Source organism: Osmerus eperlanus, chromosome 9 (genome assembly GCF_963692335.1).
Source record: "Osmerus eperlanus chromosome 9, fOsmEpe2.1, whole genome shotgun sequence".
NCBI classification, from domain to species: domain Eukaryota; kingdom Metazoa; phylum Chordata; class Actinopteri; order Osmeriformes; family Osmeridae; genus Osmerus; species Osmerus eperlanus.
The window spans coordinates 4,377,981-4,396,671 of record NC_085026.1 but is presented as its reverse complement, the minus strand read 5'-3'; the positions used below and the strand labels follow the sequence as shown (position 1 = coordinate 4,396,671).

At 49.0% G+C, this 18,691-nt stretch overlaps 1 protein-coding gene across 3 annotated transcripts in view; it reads right to left on the bottom strand.

Moving 5' to 3' along the window:
* Positions 1-62: 62 nt before the first annotated feature.
* actn1 (actinin, alpha 1) overlaps positions 63-18,691 on the bottom strand; it is a 32,225-nt gene continuing 13,596 nt past the window's right edge. The window contains exons 2-22 of one of the 3 annotated variants that reach the window (XM_062469317.1): positions 18,518-18,632; positions 18,030-18,149; positions 14,118-14,204; positions 13,749-13,836; positions 12,573-12,651; positions 12,204-12,285; positions 11,646-11,731; positions 8,102-8,194; positions 7,258-7,488; positions 6,839-6,986; positions 6,014-6,164; positions 5,703-5,811; positions 5,346-5,486; positions 5,067-5,249; positions 4,472-4,606; positions 3,864-4,043; positions 3,587-3,733; positions 2,037-2,117; positions 1,612-1,677; positions 1,044-1,202; positions 63-632 (exon numbers count right to left, since the gene is read on the bottom strand). In XM_062469317.1, coding sequence (XP_062325301.1) covers positions 474-632; positions 1,044-1,202; positions 1,612-1,677; positions 2,037-2,117; positions 3,587-3,733; positions 3,864-4,043; positions 4,472-4,606; positions 5,067-5,249; positions 5,346-5,486; positions 5,703-5,811; positions 6,014-6,164; positions 6,839-6,986; positions 7,258-7,488; positions 8,102-8,194; positions 11,646-11,731; positions 12,204-12,285; positions 12,573-12,651; positions 13,749-13,836; positions 14,118-14,204; positions 18,030-18,149; positions 18,518-18,632 — 2,640 coding nt within the window. In that variant the 3' untranslated portion in view covers positions 63-473. The remainder of the gene's footprint in view (positions 633-1,043; positions 1,203-1,611; positions 1,678-2,036; positions 2,118-3,586; positions 3,734-3,863; positions 4,044-4,471; positions 4,607-5,066; positions 5,250-5,345; positions 5,487-5,702; positions 5,812-6,013; positions 6,165-6,838; positions 6,987-7,257; positions 7,489-8,101; positions 8,195-11,645; positions 11,732-12,203; positions 12,286-12,572; positions 12,652-13,748; positions 13,837-14,117; positions 14,205-18,029; positions 18,150-18,517; positions 18,633-18,691) is intronic. The other 2 variants (XM_062469316.1, XM_062469315.1) reach the window with 2 other exon arrangements.

Genomic DNA, 18,691 nt, shown 5'->3' with positions numbered 1-18,691 from the left:
ATAGTTTGGGATTCATATAGCTGAGGTTGTTGATAGCCAACACAGTAAGTTAGAGGAACAAGTATTGCAATTTTCTTTATTTCAATTTTTGTTTAATTTTTTTTCATACGGGTGAAGAAAAATACCTTTTAGTTCTGTATAATAAAATATGTTAACTTTATTCATTTTATGAAGAAAACAATGACAACAAGAAAATACAACAGAAAACATTTCTCTCCCTCTTTGTAAACCTGGAGGGTTGCTGCATTGCATGATAAAGCAAAAACAACAGACACAAAAAGTGAGGGGCGGAAGGAGGGCTGGAGGGGGGTGGAGGAACGAGGGAGCGCACAGAGGAGTGTGACAGAAAAGAAAAGATAAGGCCGGGGACGTACAAAAATGGTTTCAGCACTGAGGGGGGGGGGGGGGGGGGGATCTGCGGTGTTCAGAGCAGGTTGGCTGGCGGTGCCCAGGTCAGGGGTCAGAGCAGGGCCTCAGAGGTCACTCTCTCCATACAGTGCTGTGGAGAAGGACATGTAGTCCAGGGCTCCGGGGATGGCGTCCGGTCCGGTGTAGGGCGCCATGCGGGCGATGCAGTACTCCGCCTGGTCAGGAGGCAGCTCCCTACGCAGCTCGTCAGCCAGGATGTAGCTCTGGAAACAGGAAGTGATGTAATGGTGAGGACGGAGAAAGTTGCCTCAACTTTTGAGGTCGCAGCTAAAAATAAGCTTACAGCCCCATACACCATAGTTCAATTACACTGTGTGTTTTAAGGTATTCTGCATCAGATTTCACGTTAGGTTTTTCTTTCTTATCAAACAATCATGATCAAACGAGGAGGTGTTCAAGAACATTCATTTTCATTTCGCAAACACTTTCATCCAAAGCAACGTTCTCCAGTGAACTGTTCCCATTCTTAACATACCCCGTCAGTCTGAAGTTGTGCCATAACAGCTTATAATAATTTGCTGAAGAAAGAATTTCCTAAAGCATATAATATGAAATGTTATGATCCAACGAGATCTAGAGAGTCCACAGGAACGAGAAGCTTCCTGGGAGCTAACCTTGTCCCCTGCCAGGACCTTGAAGGAGGCCATGACCTGGTCGGCAGTGTCTGTGTCGGCAGTCTCTCTGGACATGAAGTCGATGAAGGCCTGGAAGGAGATGAGGCCCAGTCGGTTGGGGTCCACGATGCTCATGATGCGAGAGAACTCTGCCTCGCCCTGTAGGTGACACACACACACAAACACACATGGGACCGTGAAACTCCCGTCACCATGGAAACTATCGCCAAAGCAACCAGAGAAACCACACTGCAACTATACAGCGCAGATCTGAATCTAGAAAACATGCAGCCTTTAATGTGTTCTTTATTAATAACCAGATCAGAGAACACCCTTTGTATTAACTGTCTGTTCCCGGGTTCCACACACCGTTTTCAATTAACATTATATTTAACATCACAAAGTTTCATTACACATTCTTTATTATACATTCATTTCTAGTTTCTTCACACAGTTAGACACCATTGTTCTTTGAGTGTTCACAGGATCTAAGATCTCCATGAGCCCTCAGTAACAGACTGGCCAGTGACTGGTGATAGCGCTGGAGAGGTGCATATCTAGGTTTTACCAGGTGGTAACCCATGGAGATAAGGCAGGTTTTGAAGTCTTCGGCCTCCATCATTCCTGTTCTCTTCTATACGGATCAGCAACCAAGACATGGAGGCACGCAGGGTGGAGGGAGAGGAGGAGATGAGAGAGGATGAGGGAGAGGAGGAGGGGAGAAGGAGGGAGAGGAGGAGAGAGAGGATGAGGGAGAGGAGGTTGAAGAGGGGGAGGAGAGAGAGGAGGAGGTGGAAGAGGAGGAGGTAGGGAGAAGAGAAGAAGAGGGAGGTATAAAGAGGGAGAGGTAGAGAAGGAGGAGAGAGAGAGACAGGAGCAGGGATATAGAGGATGGAGGTATGGAAAAAAGTACGGTACAAAGAAAAAAAAAAAGAGGAAGAAATAAACAGGGTTAACACTTTGCTCGCCGTGGCGTGAGGTCACTGTCAGTACCTGTGCATCGTTGGCGATATCGAAACCCAGGCTGATCAGGCAGGCCTTGAACTCCTCTGCACCCAGAGTGCCCGAGTGGTCCTGGGGGGTGGGGGTGTCCAGACGCGGGCCATGCAGCGCACGGGGGTGACAGTGAAGGAGGGGGGCAGTGAGGTGGGCAGGGAGCGTGGGTGGTTGGGGGGGAGTGTGTCATGCAAAGGGAGGGGGTAAGGAGGAAGGGAGGGAGGGAGAGAGGGAGGAGGCATGCAGGGGAGACAGAACAACAAAGAACACAGTGCATCGTCATTAGCACCTGTCAGGTGACAAGGTGGCAGCACTGCTGTGCTGGGACATTCAGAGGTGTTAATGTGCAGGTGGCAGGCAGAACACTGGGCAGTGAAGGGGTTAATCACACCTTCATGTGTAAATACAGCATTCACTGCCTTCACTGGATATTAATATCATACATACATTAACTTCACTGGTTATTATTATAATACATTAGCTTCACTGGACTTTAATTTAATACATTAGCTTCACAGGATATTAACATAAAACATTAGCTTGGTTGGACATGTATTAATCAGTGGTTGTTACTGTAAAACAAAGTTCACTGGACATTACTGTATAAAACACTAGATTACATTTCCCTTTTAGGAATTTTCCCTGAACCTAAAGACCCTTCTGATCACGATCCCTATCATACGGTGTCAGAGAGAAACCTCCAGGGCTTCACGTCTTTCAGCCATGTTTAAACGCTACCTCCGGAGTTAGCCCTTAGCAGCCCAGTAGAGACCTTCCGGTTCAGCTACATCCTTCATTTCCACAGTGCTGCTCCCATTGACTGATCTTTTGATGAACCATGAGCAGAGCTGTGGGTGGATGTCTGACGTGGAGGCTCTCTCCAGGAGGAGAGACAGAGAGGGGGAGGAGTGAAAGAGTTAAGGCTTAATAACACTCATCCATAATTGGTGGTGTTCCCGACACTCTGGGGCCTAGTTGTATACTCTACTCTCCTTGTGGCTGGGGGAGCTGAGGGCAGAAGTTAGCTACCACAGCAGGAGACATTTGAGTTCTGCTCCTTTTGAAGGAATATATATGCCTTTGCTAATCTAAGTAAATGTATTAAAGTACATTTCAATCTAGAAACAACCATATTGTAAATGTCTTTTCTTTTTGATTTTCTGCACAACTGTTCATTCCTCTGAATGAGCTCTTTCATTCAAGTGTTGTGTGTTACAGAAAAACATACTGTAAACAAGCCACACTCCATGGTTAAGTTCGGGGTTGCACCTATGGTTAAACACTCCAGGGTCAGTATTAAACAGTCAACAGCACAACCTCCAGATACTTGTTCTCACCTCAACCACCTTGCTTTGCTGCTGGTCCCTACAGGTGTAAAAAACACACCTGTGGATGTCTGTATCCGTGTCAAAAATGAGCCTCTTTCGCACCTACTGTGTAGACATGAGTGACACTGTCTATCTCTCCTCTCCTCCTAACCCTCAAGGTGCCCCCACTCCCGTCTCATTTCCCCCCCCCCCCCGCCCCGCCCTTCCCAGGACACTCACCCTGTCGAAGTGGTTGAAGGAGGCTCGGAACTCGTTCATCTGCTCCTGGCTGATGCCCTTGGCGTCGCGGGTCAGGATCTGGTTCTCAATCTCGTTGATGGTGCGAGCGATGGTGGTCAGCAGCTGCTCCCAGCCCACGCGGATGTGCTGCGGCGGGAAACGGGCGGATGAAAAACGTGAGAATGTCCCCCACACACACGCAAAATATACAAATAAACCAAATGGGGTTATGGAAAGTCAAGGTTTCTGTTGTTGACTGTTGTCGTCGCGGTCCTACCTCCATGGTGTAGTTGGTGTGCTTGTTGTCGAAGATGAGCGCCTCCTGGATCAATTGGTGGTCTCCCTCCAGCTGGTCGATCTTTGGCTTGTAGTTGATGATGCTCTTCTCGTACTGACGCAGGTGAGACAGCTGGTCCTCCAGGGTCCCGTGCATCTCAATGGAGATGTGGCCGATCTCCTTCAGAGACACACCGAGGGGGGGGAAGTTAGGGGTTATGGTTACGGGGGGACGGAAGGAAGGAAAGGACTGGTTGGAGACCCAAAGAGGGCGCTGGGTGGTTCTATGTTTGGAAGGTAGGTAGGAAACCTGGCATGAGAAGGACCAGAGGAGTAGTCTACATGACAAGTGTGAGACAACACATGCCCACAAGGAGGGGGGGGCATTCAACTAAACTACACCAAACAGAGGGTGCCATTTGACAGCTGGATGAGTCCCTGCTTGCAGTGTACATTGCTAGGGTTGCTAGGGTACACTTCAAGGCTTCCAGTTTGAAGGGTCCCAATTGATAATCAAACGAAAGAAGCCCAGAATTCCTTGTGGAGCCCTTGACTGCTATGACCCTGTGGGCTCAGAGGAACCTGGGACATCCACAGTCATCAACTAACCTCCATCTTGGTCTGGATCCAGGGTCCGATGACGTTGGCCTGGTTGGCGAACTGTCTGCGCAGCCGCTCGTTGTTCTGCTGGCGAGCGTGCTCCTCGATCAGGGCCTGGTCTCTCTGAGGAACCAGCTGTCTGACCTGCGGAGGGGACGGAGAAGTCAACAACATACGAAAAAGGTGTCAAGTTTACTGATAATCACCTCAGAAATGTTACGTTTACAATTTGACGTCTCATCAATGTTTATAGTGAACCCGCACAGAAATGGGAGGGTACAATGTGAAGTTTCCAGCGAATCACTTCAGAGTTGGTCATAATCTGAAGTTTACAATGTCAAGTTTACAATAATTTGGCTACTCTAAGTATTTTACTGAGGTAAAAGAGTCTGGTAGAAGACTAAAATGTAAACGTGAAGCCATGTATTTTGGGAAGTAGAGTGTAAGAGCCAGGGTCCTGCAGAATACAGCATGAATACATCTTTGAGTCAGCTCAAAAATGTGAGGTGTACAATATGAACTTTACAATAAATTAATGGATTTTAAGTCCTTTAAGAGGTGAAAGCATCTGCTATTTATAGTGTGATGTGGTTGTGGAGTTTACCTTGTCCCACTTGGTGTTGATCTCCTGGGGGTTGATGGCGGTGTAGGGGTTGGTGCCAGACATGTTCACATGGTAGGTCTGGACGATCTTAGCAATCTCGTTGTGGATCCCCAGGATAGCCTGTCTCTCCTTGTCCGCCTCGGGCAGAGTGGCTTTGAACTGCTCATGGGCAGTGCTCAGCCCCTGAAACACACACATGTGCAAACACAGACAGTCAAAACACACACACACGAGCATCAAAACACACACACACATCAAAGCCCCGTCTCTGGTGCAAACCTGGATCTCCTCGATGGTGTGGACGATGAAGGTGTCCTGCAGGTCCTCCATGGCGCCCTCCATCCAGTTGTTGAACGGCGCAGCTCGCTTGGCAAACTCCAGGTACAGCTGATCGATCGTCTCCAGCAGCTTCTCGGTTCGCTGTTTCACAGGAGGGCAAGAGAGCAGGGCATTGTGGGTAGGGCCCACCGCATCACGACTGGACCACAAAGAATCAAGGATACGTTTGAAATGCGACTCGCTAAATAATAATGTCGAGGATGCAAAGTGCCTCGCTCAGAACCCCGCCATAGCCCCTGCCTCGCCTCAGCCCTCTCCCCACCTCACACCTCACCCACCCCCCCTCTTCCCGCTCACCTGGAGAGCCTCGCTGCGTTTCTGGGTCAGCGTTCCCAGAGCGTCCCACTGGTCGCAGATGGACTGGCAGCGGGCATTCACACTGGGGGAGTCGTAGTAGTCCAGCTCACTAGGGCACAGAGAGGAGCACAGGGCTGGTTAGTCTAACCCTGACCCTTAACCCTGACCCTTGACCCAGACCGTGATGTTAAACCTAAGCCCGATACCAAACTTGTCCCTAACCCCCCCCCCCCAAAAAAACGCATTCATAGAACCATGTCCCCATTCCTGGACCCCCCCCGGTCCGGTCCCCAGAATGACCTTAGACCTACTTCAACTCCTGCGCGATGGCGGCGATCTGCTCCACGCGGTCCTGGTGGGCAGCCAGGTCGCTCTCAAACGCCTCGTGCTTCTTCAGCAGCGCCTTGATCTCGGACAGAGAGGCCATCTCATAGTCGCGCTGCTGCAGCATCTCTTCCTTGCCTGCGGGGGGCAACAGAGAGTTACACTGCAGGGTTACTGCAGCACTCCTACAAGTGAACGAGCAGTCAGAAGTTAATGAGAGGCTGAGTCCCAATACTAAATATTTAGTATGTGCCAACACATATTTCTAATACAATACGCCAGAAATACCAGGATGTCCTCCTACATCCAGTAGCATTTTGCAGTATGTGAGTCAGCATGCTTTTCTGGCTATTGACCCACAACCCAACCTCTCTATGCTGAGTTTCATCTTTTACCTTCAGGATCTCGGTTCAGATTCCCCTCTGTTGGGAGTAACAGGTACAGACATCCTTTCATTCCCACTTCTATATGTCTGTTAAAGGGGGACTGTTGTGGGCTGTTTTGCTGTGTTTTGTATTCTGTTTGTATGCTGGTCTTGCTACAGAACCAATTGCTCATTGGGAACATACATAAAAAAATGAACGATAATAAACCCTTTGAGTAGTGGAAGAGGTGTCAACCGCACACACAGCAGACAGCCGATACGAACCTCTCCAGTTTAAGGTGTGGTGACATACAGTAGCACACCCTATTATATGCATACTGCATGCAAAGGTATGTACCTAGTGAAAAGTGAAAGTCTGCCATTCGGGACACAATGTGTAAGGACTGCTGGTGTCTGACGAGGTGACGAGGTGACAAGGTGTGCTCACCTGTGGTCCAGGCTTCGTGGATAGCTGCTTTCTGGCGGAACTTCTCGGCCAGGTGGTCCAGTCTCTCCAGCCTGCGGATCTCGTTGAGGAGCCACTCCTCGTAGCCCTTCTCTGCCCCTTCCAGGCCTCCCCAAGCATTGGAGATGTCCTGGAAGCAGAAACACAGGGGCAGTAGAATCAAATACAAGGACCAAACATAAGTGCCAACCTCCAGTACCAAGTGTGTTCTACTGGTACATGAGTTGGCTGTGGTGTGCTATGGTGTGCTGTTTCGCTGTGCTGTCCTGGGTGTGCCACGTTGTGTTGTGCAGTGCTCCACTGTGTTCTGTTGTGTTTAGCTGTGCAATTCAACGTTGTGCAAGGCTGTACTAGGCTGTGCTATGTTGTGCTTTGCTGTGCAGTTCTGCAACGGGACCTACCGAGACCATCTTGCCCTCGGAGGGCATGAACGCGGGCCTGTTGCTCAGCCTCAGCTTGGTCTGCAGGGTGTTGAAGTTGATCTCCAGCTGGCACTTCTCCTGCACCTTGGGGGGCTTGTGGAGGCGGCGGTAGTCCCGGAAATCCTCCAGCTTCTGCTGCATGGCCTGCATGGTGTTCTCCGGAACACGGTTCTCCAGCCAGGGGATGGTCCTGCGGATCCACTCCAACAGCTGGGGGGGGGGGGGGGGGGGTAAGAAGGGACAGGAAGAGAGGGAGAACCACAGATGGAGAAGGAGAGGAAGGGGGACACACCAAAAGGTTGGAGGTGGTGGGAGAAGGAGAGGAAGAGAGGAGGGTAAGAGTTGGGGGGAGGGAGGAGAGAGGGGAACGAAGAAAGGAGGACAGGAAGGGGTCGCCAGAAATGGAAGGAGGGATGAGAAGAGGAAAAGAGGAGGTAGGAAAGAGAAGTAGGACAAGGAAAGGATGGAAGGAGAAACCAGAGAGGGAGGAGGAGGAGAGGGTGAGAGAACACGTGCAGGTATAAGGGGAAGTTACAAGGACAACCAGTACAGAGAAATGGGGTCATTGCAAAGACAAAGAAAATGATTAAATAGTTCGAACATTTTCAGGGGAAGTACAACTCTACCAATTCATCAGATTTAGCTACAAATTGATATCTAAAATGTGATTGATCGTCTCTATTGATCGCCTGTTTAGTTTAGCATCCCTGAACTGCACTGAGCAATCCCCGGGATGGGATGAGAGGGGAGCAGGGAGGTGAGAGGGAGAGAGAGTGCATGGAGAGAGGGGTAGAGAGGAGGGGGAACAGAGGGGTGCGCTCACATCACTGGCCAGCTTCTCGTAGTCCTCCATCAGCTGCTCATTCTCCTGGTTCACTGCCAGCACCTTGCAGATCCTGTTAGCTGCCGTTTCTGCCTGGTGGGGGAAGAAGCAGCGTTAGCCTAGCATAGGTATCCTAGTATGCTATAGTACCAGTGTTGGACTAGCATAGTTATCCTACCAGTGTTGGCCTAACATAGTTATCCTACCAGGGTTGGCCTAGAATAGTTATCCTACCAGAGTTGGCCTAGCATAGTTATCCTACCAGAGTTGGCCCAGTAGTTATCCTAGTAGGATATAGTTATCCTACCACAGTTGGCGTAGCATAGTTATCCTAGGATTCTATAGTTATCCTATCAGGATTGACCTGCATAGTTATCCTACCAGAGTTGGCCTAGCATAGTTATCCTACCAGAGTTGGCCCAGTAGTTATCCTAGTAGGATATAGTGTACTGTCGTGGTGAGTTTGTGTTCAGAGGTAGAGGACATCTTAAATACACGACTTCCTGTCGTTCTCTATCTGGGATAGCCCAGGAGGCCTTGGACCCCTGAGGTACTTAACGTGTGTCTGTGTGTGTGGGCATGTATGTGTGTGTGTGTCCTGGGGCACCTTCCTCTCTTCACGGTTGTCTTTTTATAGCCCTTCGATGTGTGTGCATGTGTCCTCCACCTACATTCCCAGACCCGAGGGAGCGGAGTGTTCAGCCCCTGCCAGAGAGAGAGGCCTAAGGGAGGTCAGAGCCGACCCAGCACACCTCTGTCTGTCTCCTTTACTGAACTGGCACGGCGTGTCACACACCATCCTTTCGGTAAGACAGTATTGTCCTCTACACCAGTATGTGTAGGGTGCGAGTGTGAAATAGAAATAGCAGAAATAGAATCCGAACAGCAGTAGGTGTTTCTGTGCGAAAGGGAGGTATTTTTAGCCAGAAAGACAAAGCTTGCGGACAACAGAAGATTTGAGCATTTGTATTTGTAAGAGAACATGCACTGACAGAAGATTTGAGCGTGTTTGTAAGATGCACACGCCTTCCCACTACACAGAGAGAAGACATCAGAGATCAGACAGGAAATGACAACCAGTTGAAAGATAGCGAAACCAGGCATGTTATCTCTAAAAGGAGTCATTATAATATTTTATCCACTTAGCAGACGCTTTCATCCAAAGTGACAAACGGGTGGATTTGAACCTGGAACCTCTTGATTGCAGGCAAGTGTAAAGAGTTATATCCATCTCCAATCTAACCTCCCCTCATCAAAGGGTACTAGTGGAGTGATGGGATGTTTGCGCTTCACATCCAGGGGGAGTCTGTTGTCTTGCTGAGGTGATTATATGTTGTCCTGCCATCACTCACAGTGATGCTGTTCCTCATGCAGACAGGTTTGGCTTCCTTTGTTAGGGATGGGGGAGAGGGGGTGTCAGTGTGTGTGTGTGTGTGTATAAAGGTTACTGGCCGGCCCCGTCAGCCAGGAGCTTCCAGTCTCTGCACCAGGACTTGTCTACTTGATAATGTGTTCAATTAGCAGACGTTCCAAAACCCGACCTTCCAAAACGACGTACAGAGGAGAATTCGAACCTGCGACTTCTGCAGTCAAATGCTCTCGCCACCGAGATATACCTATCCCTTGCTTCCTGTTTGAGTAAGTCTTGCCACCCTCGCCAACCTGGTAGGAAGGCAGTATGAACCATGAGCAGCATCTCTCCTCAGGAGGTCCTAACCCCATTATCAGAAGCGGATCCTGATAAGGACTTAGCGCAGGAGACTTAAAGGACGTGTGCTAGAAGATGAGCGCTAGGTAGCCCCCATTATTTGGGATGGCGTCTGTGGAGGCCTAATCTGGCTGTCAAGGTCTGTCTCTTCTTCAGGCTGAACGGACATGGAGGCCATGCAGGGCACGGTACACCCAACCTCATGTCCTTAGGCCATGATCCTTCACAAAGGAAAAGATAAGACCATGTTTGATTTATAACTGTGCGAGTTTGTGTACGTGAGAAGGTGTGAGTCACAGGTAATGGGATTGAAGAGGCTAATCTGGACCGCGCAGTCACATCTTCACGTCATGGAGCCCCGAGGTTACAGGGTCAAACTGCTCGCTGTCTGGCACGACATCACAACCAGATCTGTGAGTAGACCAGACAATATGGGAGGATGAGGGTTGGTCAGGATGGCACTATGGGAGGACTGGAGGGTGAGGAAGAGGTGGTTGAGGAGAGGTGGAGGGAGGGTCAGGACTGTGGGAGGGCTGGGGCAGAGCTCACCTTCTGCTTGCCTGAGAATGCGTGGTAGTAACACGACACATAGGTCATGATGGCCTTCTCGTCTGGCCTCAAGGTGCTAATGATATCTGCCCAGGAAACAGAGGGAGGGAGAGGAAGAAAAAGAAGGAGGAAAGCAGAGTAAAGGAGTGCAGAGACGAATAAGGACAGTAGAGGGCGAAATCACCAGGGAGGCGACAATGGGCACAAGCCGTCTGCAGTCTGAAGAGGCTGGTCTCACAACACCAACAGTGTCACTACGGTTGGAGAAGCTGGGACAACAGTCATCCAGCCGCTTTAGAAAACAGTGCAAACTTAAATGCGCGTCAAAATCTGTGCACCAGTCTAAGGAGGTGTGTGGGGGGAGGAAGGGGGGATATCTGTTTCTTGCAGCCTGATTTCAGTTTTTCCCACACATCCTATAAAACAAACGTGTTTCTGCTTCCTCTTCTAAGCTGATAAACAGAGGCATTTTTTCTGCTTAAACGCAGCTGCTTGGCCATGCGCTCCTTGATTCTGTTATTGCAATCAGAGGAGACCTTATATAACCGGGCTCAGTCTCTGTCTCAGCTGTCGAACAGGAAATGGAGGACTGTCTCAAGCTCCACTTCCTGTTCTGCCCTACATCTCAAACGTGGCTGTCAAGTCAGGAGTCAAACATCCTGCATCCACCCCGGAAACTTTAGCTGTCACTTTAAAACCCTGCTTGTTAAGCAACAGGAAAACACCACCCACTCCAAACCGCTGAACTTTAATGAAAATACGAGTGCAGTGCTTCTGGTCGCGCATGTCTCCTTCAGTAGTTTCTCTCGTGTTTCAGCAGGGGTTTGTGGAGGCTGGGAGGAACACACAGCCCTCAGAGCACTGCTGTCTGCTCGTGTGGAGCTGTGTGTGATGAATGTCTTTCTCCTCAGCCCTTGGCTCTTTCTGCATTGCTCTTTATCCCAGCCCATAATATCACATTCCCGTCTCTCTTAGCAACAAGACTTGCTAAGAGCAGTCTACTGCGCCAGTGGGTACATACAAGGAGTAAATAGTGTTTTGGGATTGGGCGGGGTGAGGCGGGGCAGGATGGGGCAGGGTCAGACTGGAGACTTTTGCTTGTGCCCATTGTCAAAACAGCAGCGCGTTTTCCCATCATGCAGTTGGTGGCGTGAACCATGCGGACAGAGTAGGAGAGTGCCCCCTGGGGACGAGACTGGGCACTGCAGAGAGAGAAGAGTGTCGTTAGCAGACAGAGGAAGGGGAGCGAGGGAGGAGTAAGGGGGAGAGCATTGCATCCTGGGATACCTTCTGGGCGCCAGAGAAGGCGTGGTAGAAGCTAGAGACGTAGGTCATGATGGCCTTCTCATCCGGGCGGGCCGTGCCCACGATGTCTGGAAGGAGAGGGGGGGGGGGGGCGGGGGGTTAAACACATGGCAGGAAGGAGGGCCTGAAGGTGACACTCTCCAGGGTGCATTCATTCATAAGGGTCTGTCAGCGTTGAAAAGCTGAATGGGGTTGATGCAAAACACACACCCACAATACAGCCACATATACAGCCACACATACATACTTCCAAAACACCATATTTATACACATATAACCAGTTTCAAACGGCTCCTGGAAGGAAGGATCCTGAAAAAGAGGAGTCTGAAAGAGAGAACTGGTGTCCCAGCTCCCATTGGCCCGTCCAGGGAAGGACAGAGAGCATCTCTCACACGGAGCCCTCGACAGCCCACAGACGGCACCAGCACCTGCAAGTCAGATTCAAACACAGACACCGCCTCCAGAACCCAGACGGAAGGTTGCCCCCCCCCGCCCCCCTCCCGCCACCTTTCCCCTCACCCTCTCCCGCCCCTCGCTCACCCTCAGCGTCCAGCATCTTGGGGATGTCCAGGTACTTCTCTGCCACGTCGAAGGCCGTGTTCAGGTTGGTCATGGGGTCATCCTGCCAGAGGGAGAGGAGACAGGAAGCGTGTTATTGGATTACAAGGAAGTTCATCAGTGTTACAGTTCCAAGGTTAAGCGTCATTTAAGCAGCATGTCCTGCTGTGATGAGGCAACATTACTGTAGGTCTGTAACAGTCATTAGGTCTCTTTAATAATCTCTAGGTCCGCTCATCAGATCCCCTTATGTCTGTAACAGTTTTGAATCATATGTAACAGTCTGTAACAGTCTAATGGTCAGTAACAACTGGAGGAAGTAACAACTGGCGCAACGCCCTGCTCTCTCACCTTGCGCAGTTTCCCGTAGTCAATGAGCTCTGGACGGTGTCTATGAATAAGAGCACAGAATCCCAGGCCATCTTTCCAGCTGAATAGAGAAGGGGAGGGGGGCAGAAGGAGGTAAAGACAGGGAGAGAGGGGGAAGAGGGTGGTGAAGGCAAAGAGGTAGAGAGGAATGGGAGACAATAAGAAGTAGTGAGGCGCCGTGTAAAGGGAGACAACAGATGAGAGGTCTCGTCCATGAATAAACAATGCCTTTGGTGGCAACTCGTTCTCTATCTAGCCTTCCAATCCCTCCTCGTGGGTTCACGGTGTTGCCATGGCAGATCTCTACACTACCGGGGGTTAACAGAGGTCAGAGGGGATCTCCAGGAGTGTAAAGCTACAGGGGGGTACACTAGGTCCTAGTCTTCATTGAGGGCAGCATCATGTTGTTATAGTGAGCGCTAACATGCACCACAGAACACATGGCTGATGGATCCCAGTGTCTTGTGAAGAGGAAACCAGATGGGACAACAATGGAGCCTCCACGGCGTACCTGAGCAGAGTGGTTAGAGGAGCAGAGGGGCTCACAAGGAGGTCATTGTTCTGTCAGCTCTTGATGACCCTTCATCTCCAGGCTGAAATCGATCTCTGTTATCATCTCCCACAAGTCCACAGATCAAAGGAGCTTCCCAGTGCCGGGAGTCCTTTCCCGTGGACAACCACAAGCCCTCTGTTCTTCTGACAGGACGAGAAACCTCCCTCCATCACTCTTTCTTCCTGCCTTAGCTTTCATCTTCATAGGCCTGCTCTTCTCCTTGTTTTTCAATTCAGTTATTCACTGCTGCAGCAATAGGGCCTGCTAGGTGACACAAGACCACTGAATTCATGAGGACGAAATGCAAGACTGAGTTCCCCCGGAACGTTCCTCTCTGCTCCCACCTCCTCCTCTCTCACTCCGACAGTCTGGTATGTGTGACTGAGATGAGACTGTGGTTATAATGTCTGCTTTCTATTAACTCTGTCTGTTCCCAGACTGGCTCTGTTTTCTATTAGTGATGTCTTAGCTGACTGCTCTTATCATCTGCACTGTGTCAATGCCCAAGCCTCTTTATCTACAGCTATACATTCAAATGCGGTCATTTAGCTCTTTATATATTCAAATCGTATTCTCCCATAAAACGTTGTGGACTGAAGGCTTACCTGATGTGAAAATTTTGAATGTTGACGTTCTTGTAGGGTGCAGTCTTTCTCTGGCACCATAACAGAAGGCCTTCTTTGGCAGATGTTTCTGTGGGAGGGGGGAGGTGTGAAAAACCTCAGTTAGCTGACCGAGTGAAAATCTCGCCATTTTACCTTGACGAACCAGACCATTTAAATGAATCATTTCCAGAAATCCTGGAGAGTGACTAAAGCAGCACACAGTATGACATTTTTTGAATACTTCGAACACAACAATGCAAAGAAACCATGATTGTCATGTGTTGCGTTCACATGGAAACAAGAAGAGAAAAAACAGGCAGGATTGTCTCATCCTGTTTGGAGGTGTAAGAGGGTCACTCTCTACGCTACCTTCCACGGAGATGTCCTGGATGGCGAAGCGAAGGATTATGGTCCAGATCATCCCCAGCGTCATCTTGGCGTTGCCATCCACAATCTCTGCAGAAGAAAGGAAGCCATGTCAGCTCCCTCTAGCTAGCAGTATCAGCTAACAGGCTACAGCCATACACCTAGCCTCAGCTAACAGGTTACTTCTATAAACCTAGCCTCAGCTAACAGGCTACTTCTATACACCTAGCCTCAGCTAACATGCTACTTCTATAAACCCAGCATCAGCTAACAGGCTACTGCTATACACCTAGCCTCAGCTAACAGGCTACAGCTATACACCTAGCTGCAGCTAACAGGCTACTTCTATAAAACCTAGCCTCAGCTAACAGGTTACTTCTATAAACCTAGCCTCAGCTAACAGGCTACTTCTATACACCTAGCCTCAGCTAACATGCTACTTCTATAAACCCAGCATCAGCTAACAGGCTACTGCTATACACCTAGCCTCAGCTAACAGGCTACAGCTACACACCTAGCCTCAGCTAACAGGCTACCGCTACACACCAAGCCTCAGCTAACAGGCTACTTCTATACACCTAGCCTCAGCTAACAGGCTAATGCTATACACCTAGCTTCAGCTAACAGGCTACTGTTATACACCTAGTCTCAACGAACAGGCTGCAGCAGCTAACAGTCCCAGCTAATAGGCTACAGCTAATACTCTGGCCTTAGCTAAATGGCTGCAGGTGAGTCTCAGCTAATTATGAGGGGTGTGGTTGGGTTGTTTTGTTAATAGGTAGTCATTATTAAGGTGATTAAATAAGATCTGCAAAACAGCAGCTGTGGTGATGGGTGTGGAATCAACTGGGTTTTAATCACCCCCCACCTTGCATACACACACAAAAATATACACACACATGACGCCCCCACTGTTGACATTTACATTTACATTTAGTCATTTAGCAGACGCTCTTATCCAGAGCGACTTACAGTAAGTACAGGGACATTCCCCCGAGGTAAGTAGGGTGAAGTGCCTTGCCCAAGGACACAACGTCAGTTTGGACGGCCGGGAATCGAACCAGCGACCTTCTGATTACTAGCCTGATTCTCTAACCACTCAGCCACCTGACTCCCGTGACATGAATATGACATGAATATGATTCCCACCCCAGGGTCACTCGTTTCCTTGTTTATCCCTCGAATCCCATAAAACACCAGGCCACACCTGTGCCAATCAGAATCTCCTGGGAGAGACCAACCAATCAGGCACATCCTGGAGGTCACAGCCAATCAGACATAGCCTGCAGCGACCAGGTCTGAAAATCAACTCATGTCTGCACTGCTAACAAGGCAGCAGACTCAGCTCTGGGAACCAGCAACTTGAAGGGAATTCCGCGGGGAAGATCGAACGGACGTAAAACCGCACTAATATTTTTGTTCTGGTCAGATTAATCCTGAACATGACAGATCGACCATAGGGAAGAACACAAATCCTGTTAATTCCATTTGTAAAACTATCTTCTTCTCCCACCCTTTGTCATATGGCCCTCTGCTCCCTCCACTTCCAGCCTGGCGGTGTCCCCCCCCCCCCCCACACACACACACTCCCAGGGAGCTGGGCAGCAGGGCTGTGCGTCCAAGAGGGGATTCCAATCGGCTAATCTGTCTGGAATGCTGGTCTGGCTTAGGCCCTTTTATACTGGCCTCTGTGTGGATTAACCCCGGGAGGAGGAGGAGAGAGAGCGCGCGTGAGAGAGAATAAGACAGATACCCAGACGGAGAAACAGAGACATAGGAAGATACAAAAGCGATAGAATAAAACTCTTCCTAGAGCTACTTTAAAGACTTGAAGACAAAGAAAAAGAGAAAGAGAGACACGGACAGGGGAAAACACTGTGGTACAGATGGAGAGAGAAGGAAAGAGGGAGGCAGAGATCAGAGTCGGTCAGATCCAATGATATCATCGGACTGAGGTGAACCTGGATAGGTTTGTGTTTGTGCATGTGTCTGTTTGTGTCTGTGTGTGTGTGCAGGGAGGGGCTCCTCGGTGTGTGTGTGTGCCTGTGTTTGTGTGTCTGTGCAGGGAGTTTTGGGGGGGTTGTGTGTGTGTGTGTGTGTGTGTGTGCAGGGTGGGGCTCCTTGGTGTGTGTGTGTGTGTGAGCGCATGTGCAGGGAGGGGAGGGGCTCCTTGGTGTTAAGACCCAGGGCCTTCCGTGTGTTTGTCTTAGTTGCTGCCTAGATACTACACCACTAAGACAAGAAGGATGCAAACAAGTCAGGTTACGCATGAAGAGTCAGTCATCGTGAAGCCCTGAAACAAACTGAGGGGGGTATATACACTAATCTACAATCAACACACACACACATACAGTTGACAGTAGACACATACACACACAGTAGACAGTAGACACGCACACACAAACACACACACTAAGCAAAGGGGCTAGAGTGTGTGTATGAAAGAGACTGTGGTATTTACTCTGCTAAAGACGTGTTTACAGAGGGATGAGGCTGGGAGCCATGGACTTCCCCTAGTTGTGCTGAACATCATCCCTCAGTCCCTGAGGAGAGCGCAGAGCCAGAGACCTCGACTCAGAATGTGCAATGCAAAACACTACCTAGAGAACCACCTAAAACCACACACTCCACACCTGTCATAAACTAGAACCCAGAGAACCACACACTACCTACAGAACCACATTAAACCTAGAGAACCACACACTACACTCATCACTACCTACAGAACCACCTAGAACTTTAAGAACCACAAACATTGGAATAAGAGCCTCATTGAACAGAGCAGCAGCCAGGGCTGCCATGGCAACAAGAAGGAGTACATTATTCAGTATTACAGTCAAAAGGTTCAATAAAATCATTTTGTATCGAACATGTGACATTGTGTATTGTCTAATTAGAATTAATTAGTCTTATACTGAGACATGCCCCTATAATGACCAACTGAAGGGTCATGACCAATGACGCCGGTAACGCGGCGTCATTGGTCTAATCTGACCACTTTTTTCAGTAACGAATAATCTAACGCGTTACTATTTCCAAACCAGTAATCAGATTAAAGTTACTTTTCAAAGTCACTGTGCGTTACTATTTTGTCATTAATAGTAAAATATATATTTGATTTCTTCTTGCGTCTCTGGGAGTGAAGTCATGTAGCCTATGCGACAATTAAGTCACGTTTTCAGCATGAGGGTCACGTCACGTCTATATACATAGACCTACCACTCCCTCCCAGTGAGTCTGAGTCGCTACTTTCCTCAAGCCCCTTTGCTCTGGTGCCATCTCGATTTGATTATATGTGACAAATAAGAAATACGAACAAATGCAACGAACGGCAACTAAATCCATGTTTTTTCGAAAAGTAATGGTCCGTAAATGATCTCAGATTTACTGTACTCGGGGCGTTTTTTATGGTTTGTTTTTTCCCCCAAGTAGGCTAGGCCTACGATTTGAGTCGTTTTTCCAAGTGCGTTCTTGGGTCAACATTTCAAAAGAAACTCTTGTCTATGAATCAACATTACACTTGTGTCTTGCCTCTCATCGGCTAAGTTACAGTGGAAATATTTGGAGACAATTGAAGTAGGCGCAGCGACACAAACATATATCAATGTTCGTTGTACACATTCATTGTTGTTGTGTACATTACTAAAAATGCACTTCTAATAAAGTGAGTGTTGGCAAAACCGGTTGTCATTTTTATGTTGAGGCGGCACGGGTGTTGTCGGCAGCTGCTCAATGTAACTAATAAAGTAACTTGTAATCTAATTTAGTTACTTTTAAAATCAAATAATCTGTAAAGTAACTAAGTTACTTTTTAAAGGAGTAATCAGCAATCAGATTACTTTTTCAAAGTAACTGTGGCAACACTGGTCATGACCTTCAGATGGGTTGAAAGGTCACAGACAATGCTTCACTTACCCTCTGCTCCGATCGACACCAGCTTTACTCCTTTACCGGTGATGAAGTTCAGAGCTTTGTTGACGTTGGAGATCTTGTGGACTCTCATCTTGCCTCTCTCTGGTTTGGCCAGACGCTCTCCTAGACACACGTGTGAGAGGAGCGTGAGGAGGATGTGTGTGTGAGGAGTGTGAGAGGAGGATGTGTGTGTGAGGAGTGTGAGAGGAGGATGTGTGTGTGAGGAGTGTGAGAGAAGTGTGTGTGAGTGTGAGGAGTGTGAGAGAAGGGTGTGTGTGTGTGAGGAGTGTGAGAGGAGGATGTGTGTGTGAGGAGTGTATGAGGAGGATGTGTGTGTGAGGAGTGTGAGAGGAGGGTGTGTGTGTGAGGAGTGTATGAGGAGGATGTGTGTGTGAGGAGTGTGAGAGGAGGGTGTGTGTGTGTGAGGAGTGTGAGAGGAGGGTGTGTGTGTGTGAGGAGTGTGAGAGGAGGGTGGTGGACAAGCTGCTGACCTGAGATGACCTCCAGCAGCAGCATGAGTTTCAGACCATCTCTGAAGTCCTCTTCGATGTTCTCAATCTGAGTGCCGGCCTTCCTCAGGTGGGAGTTACACCAGGCTGTGAAGGTCTGAAGGAGAGAGAGAGAGAGGGTATTTAGACAAGTTACCATGACGTAGTGCATGCCAG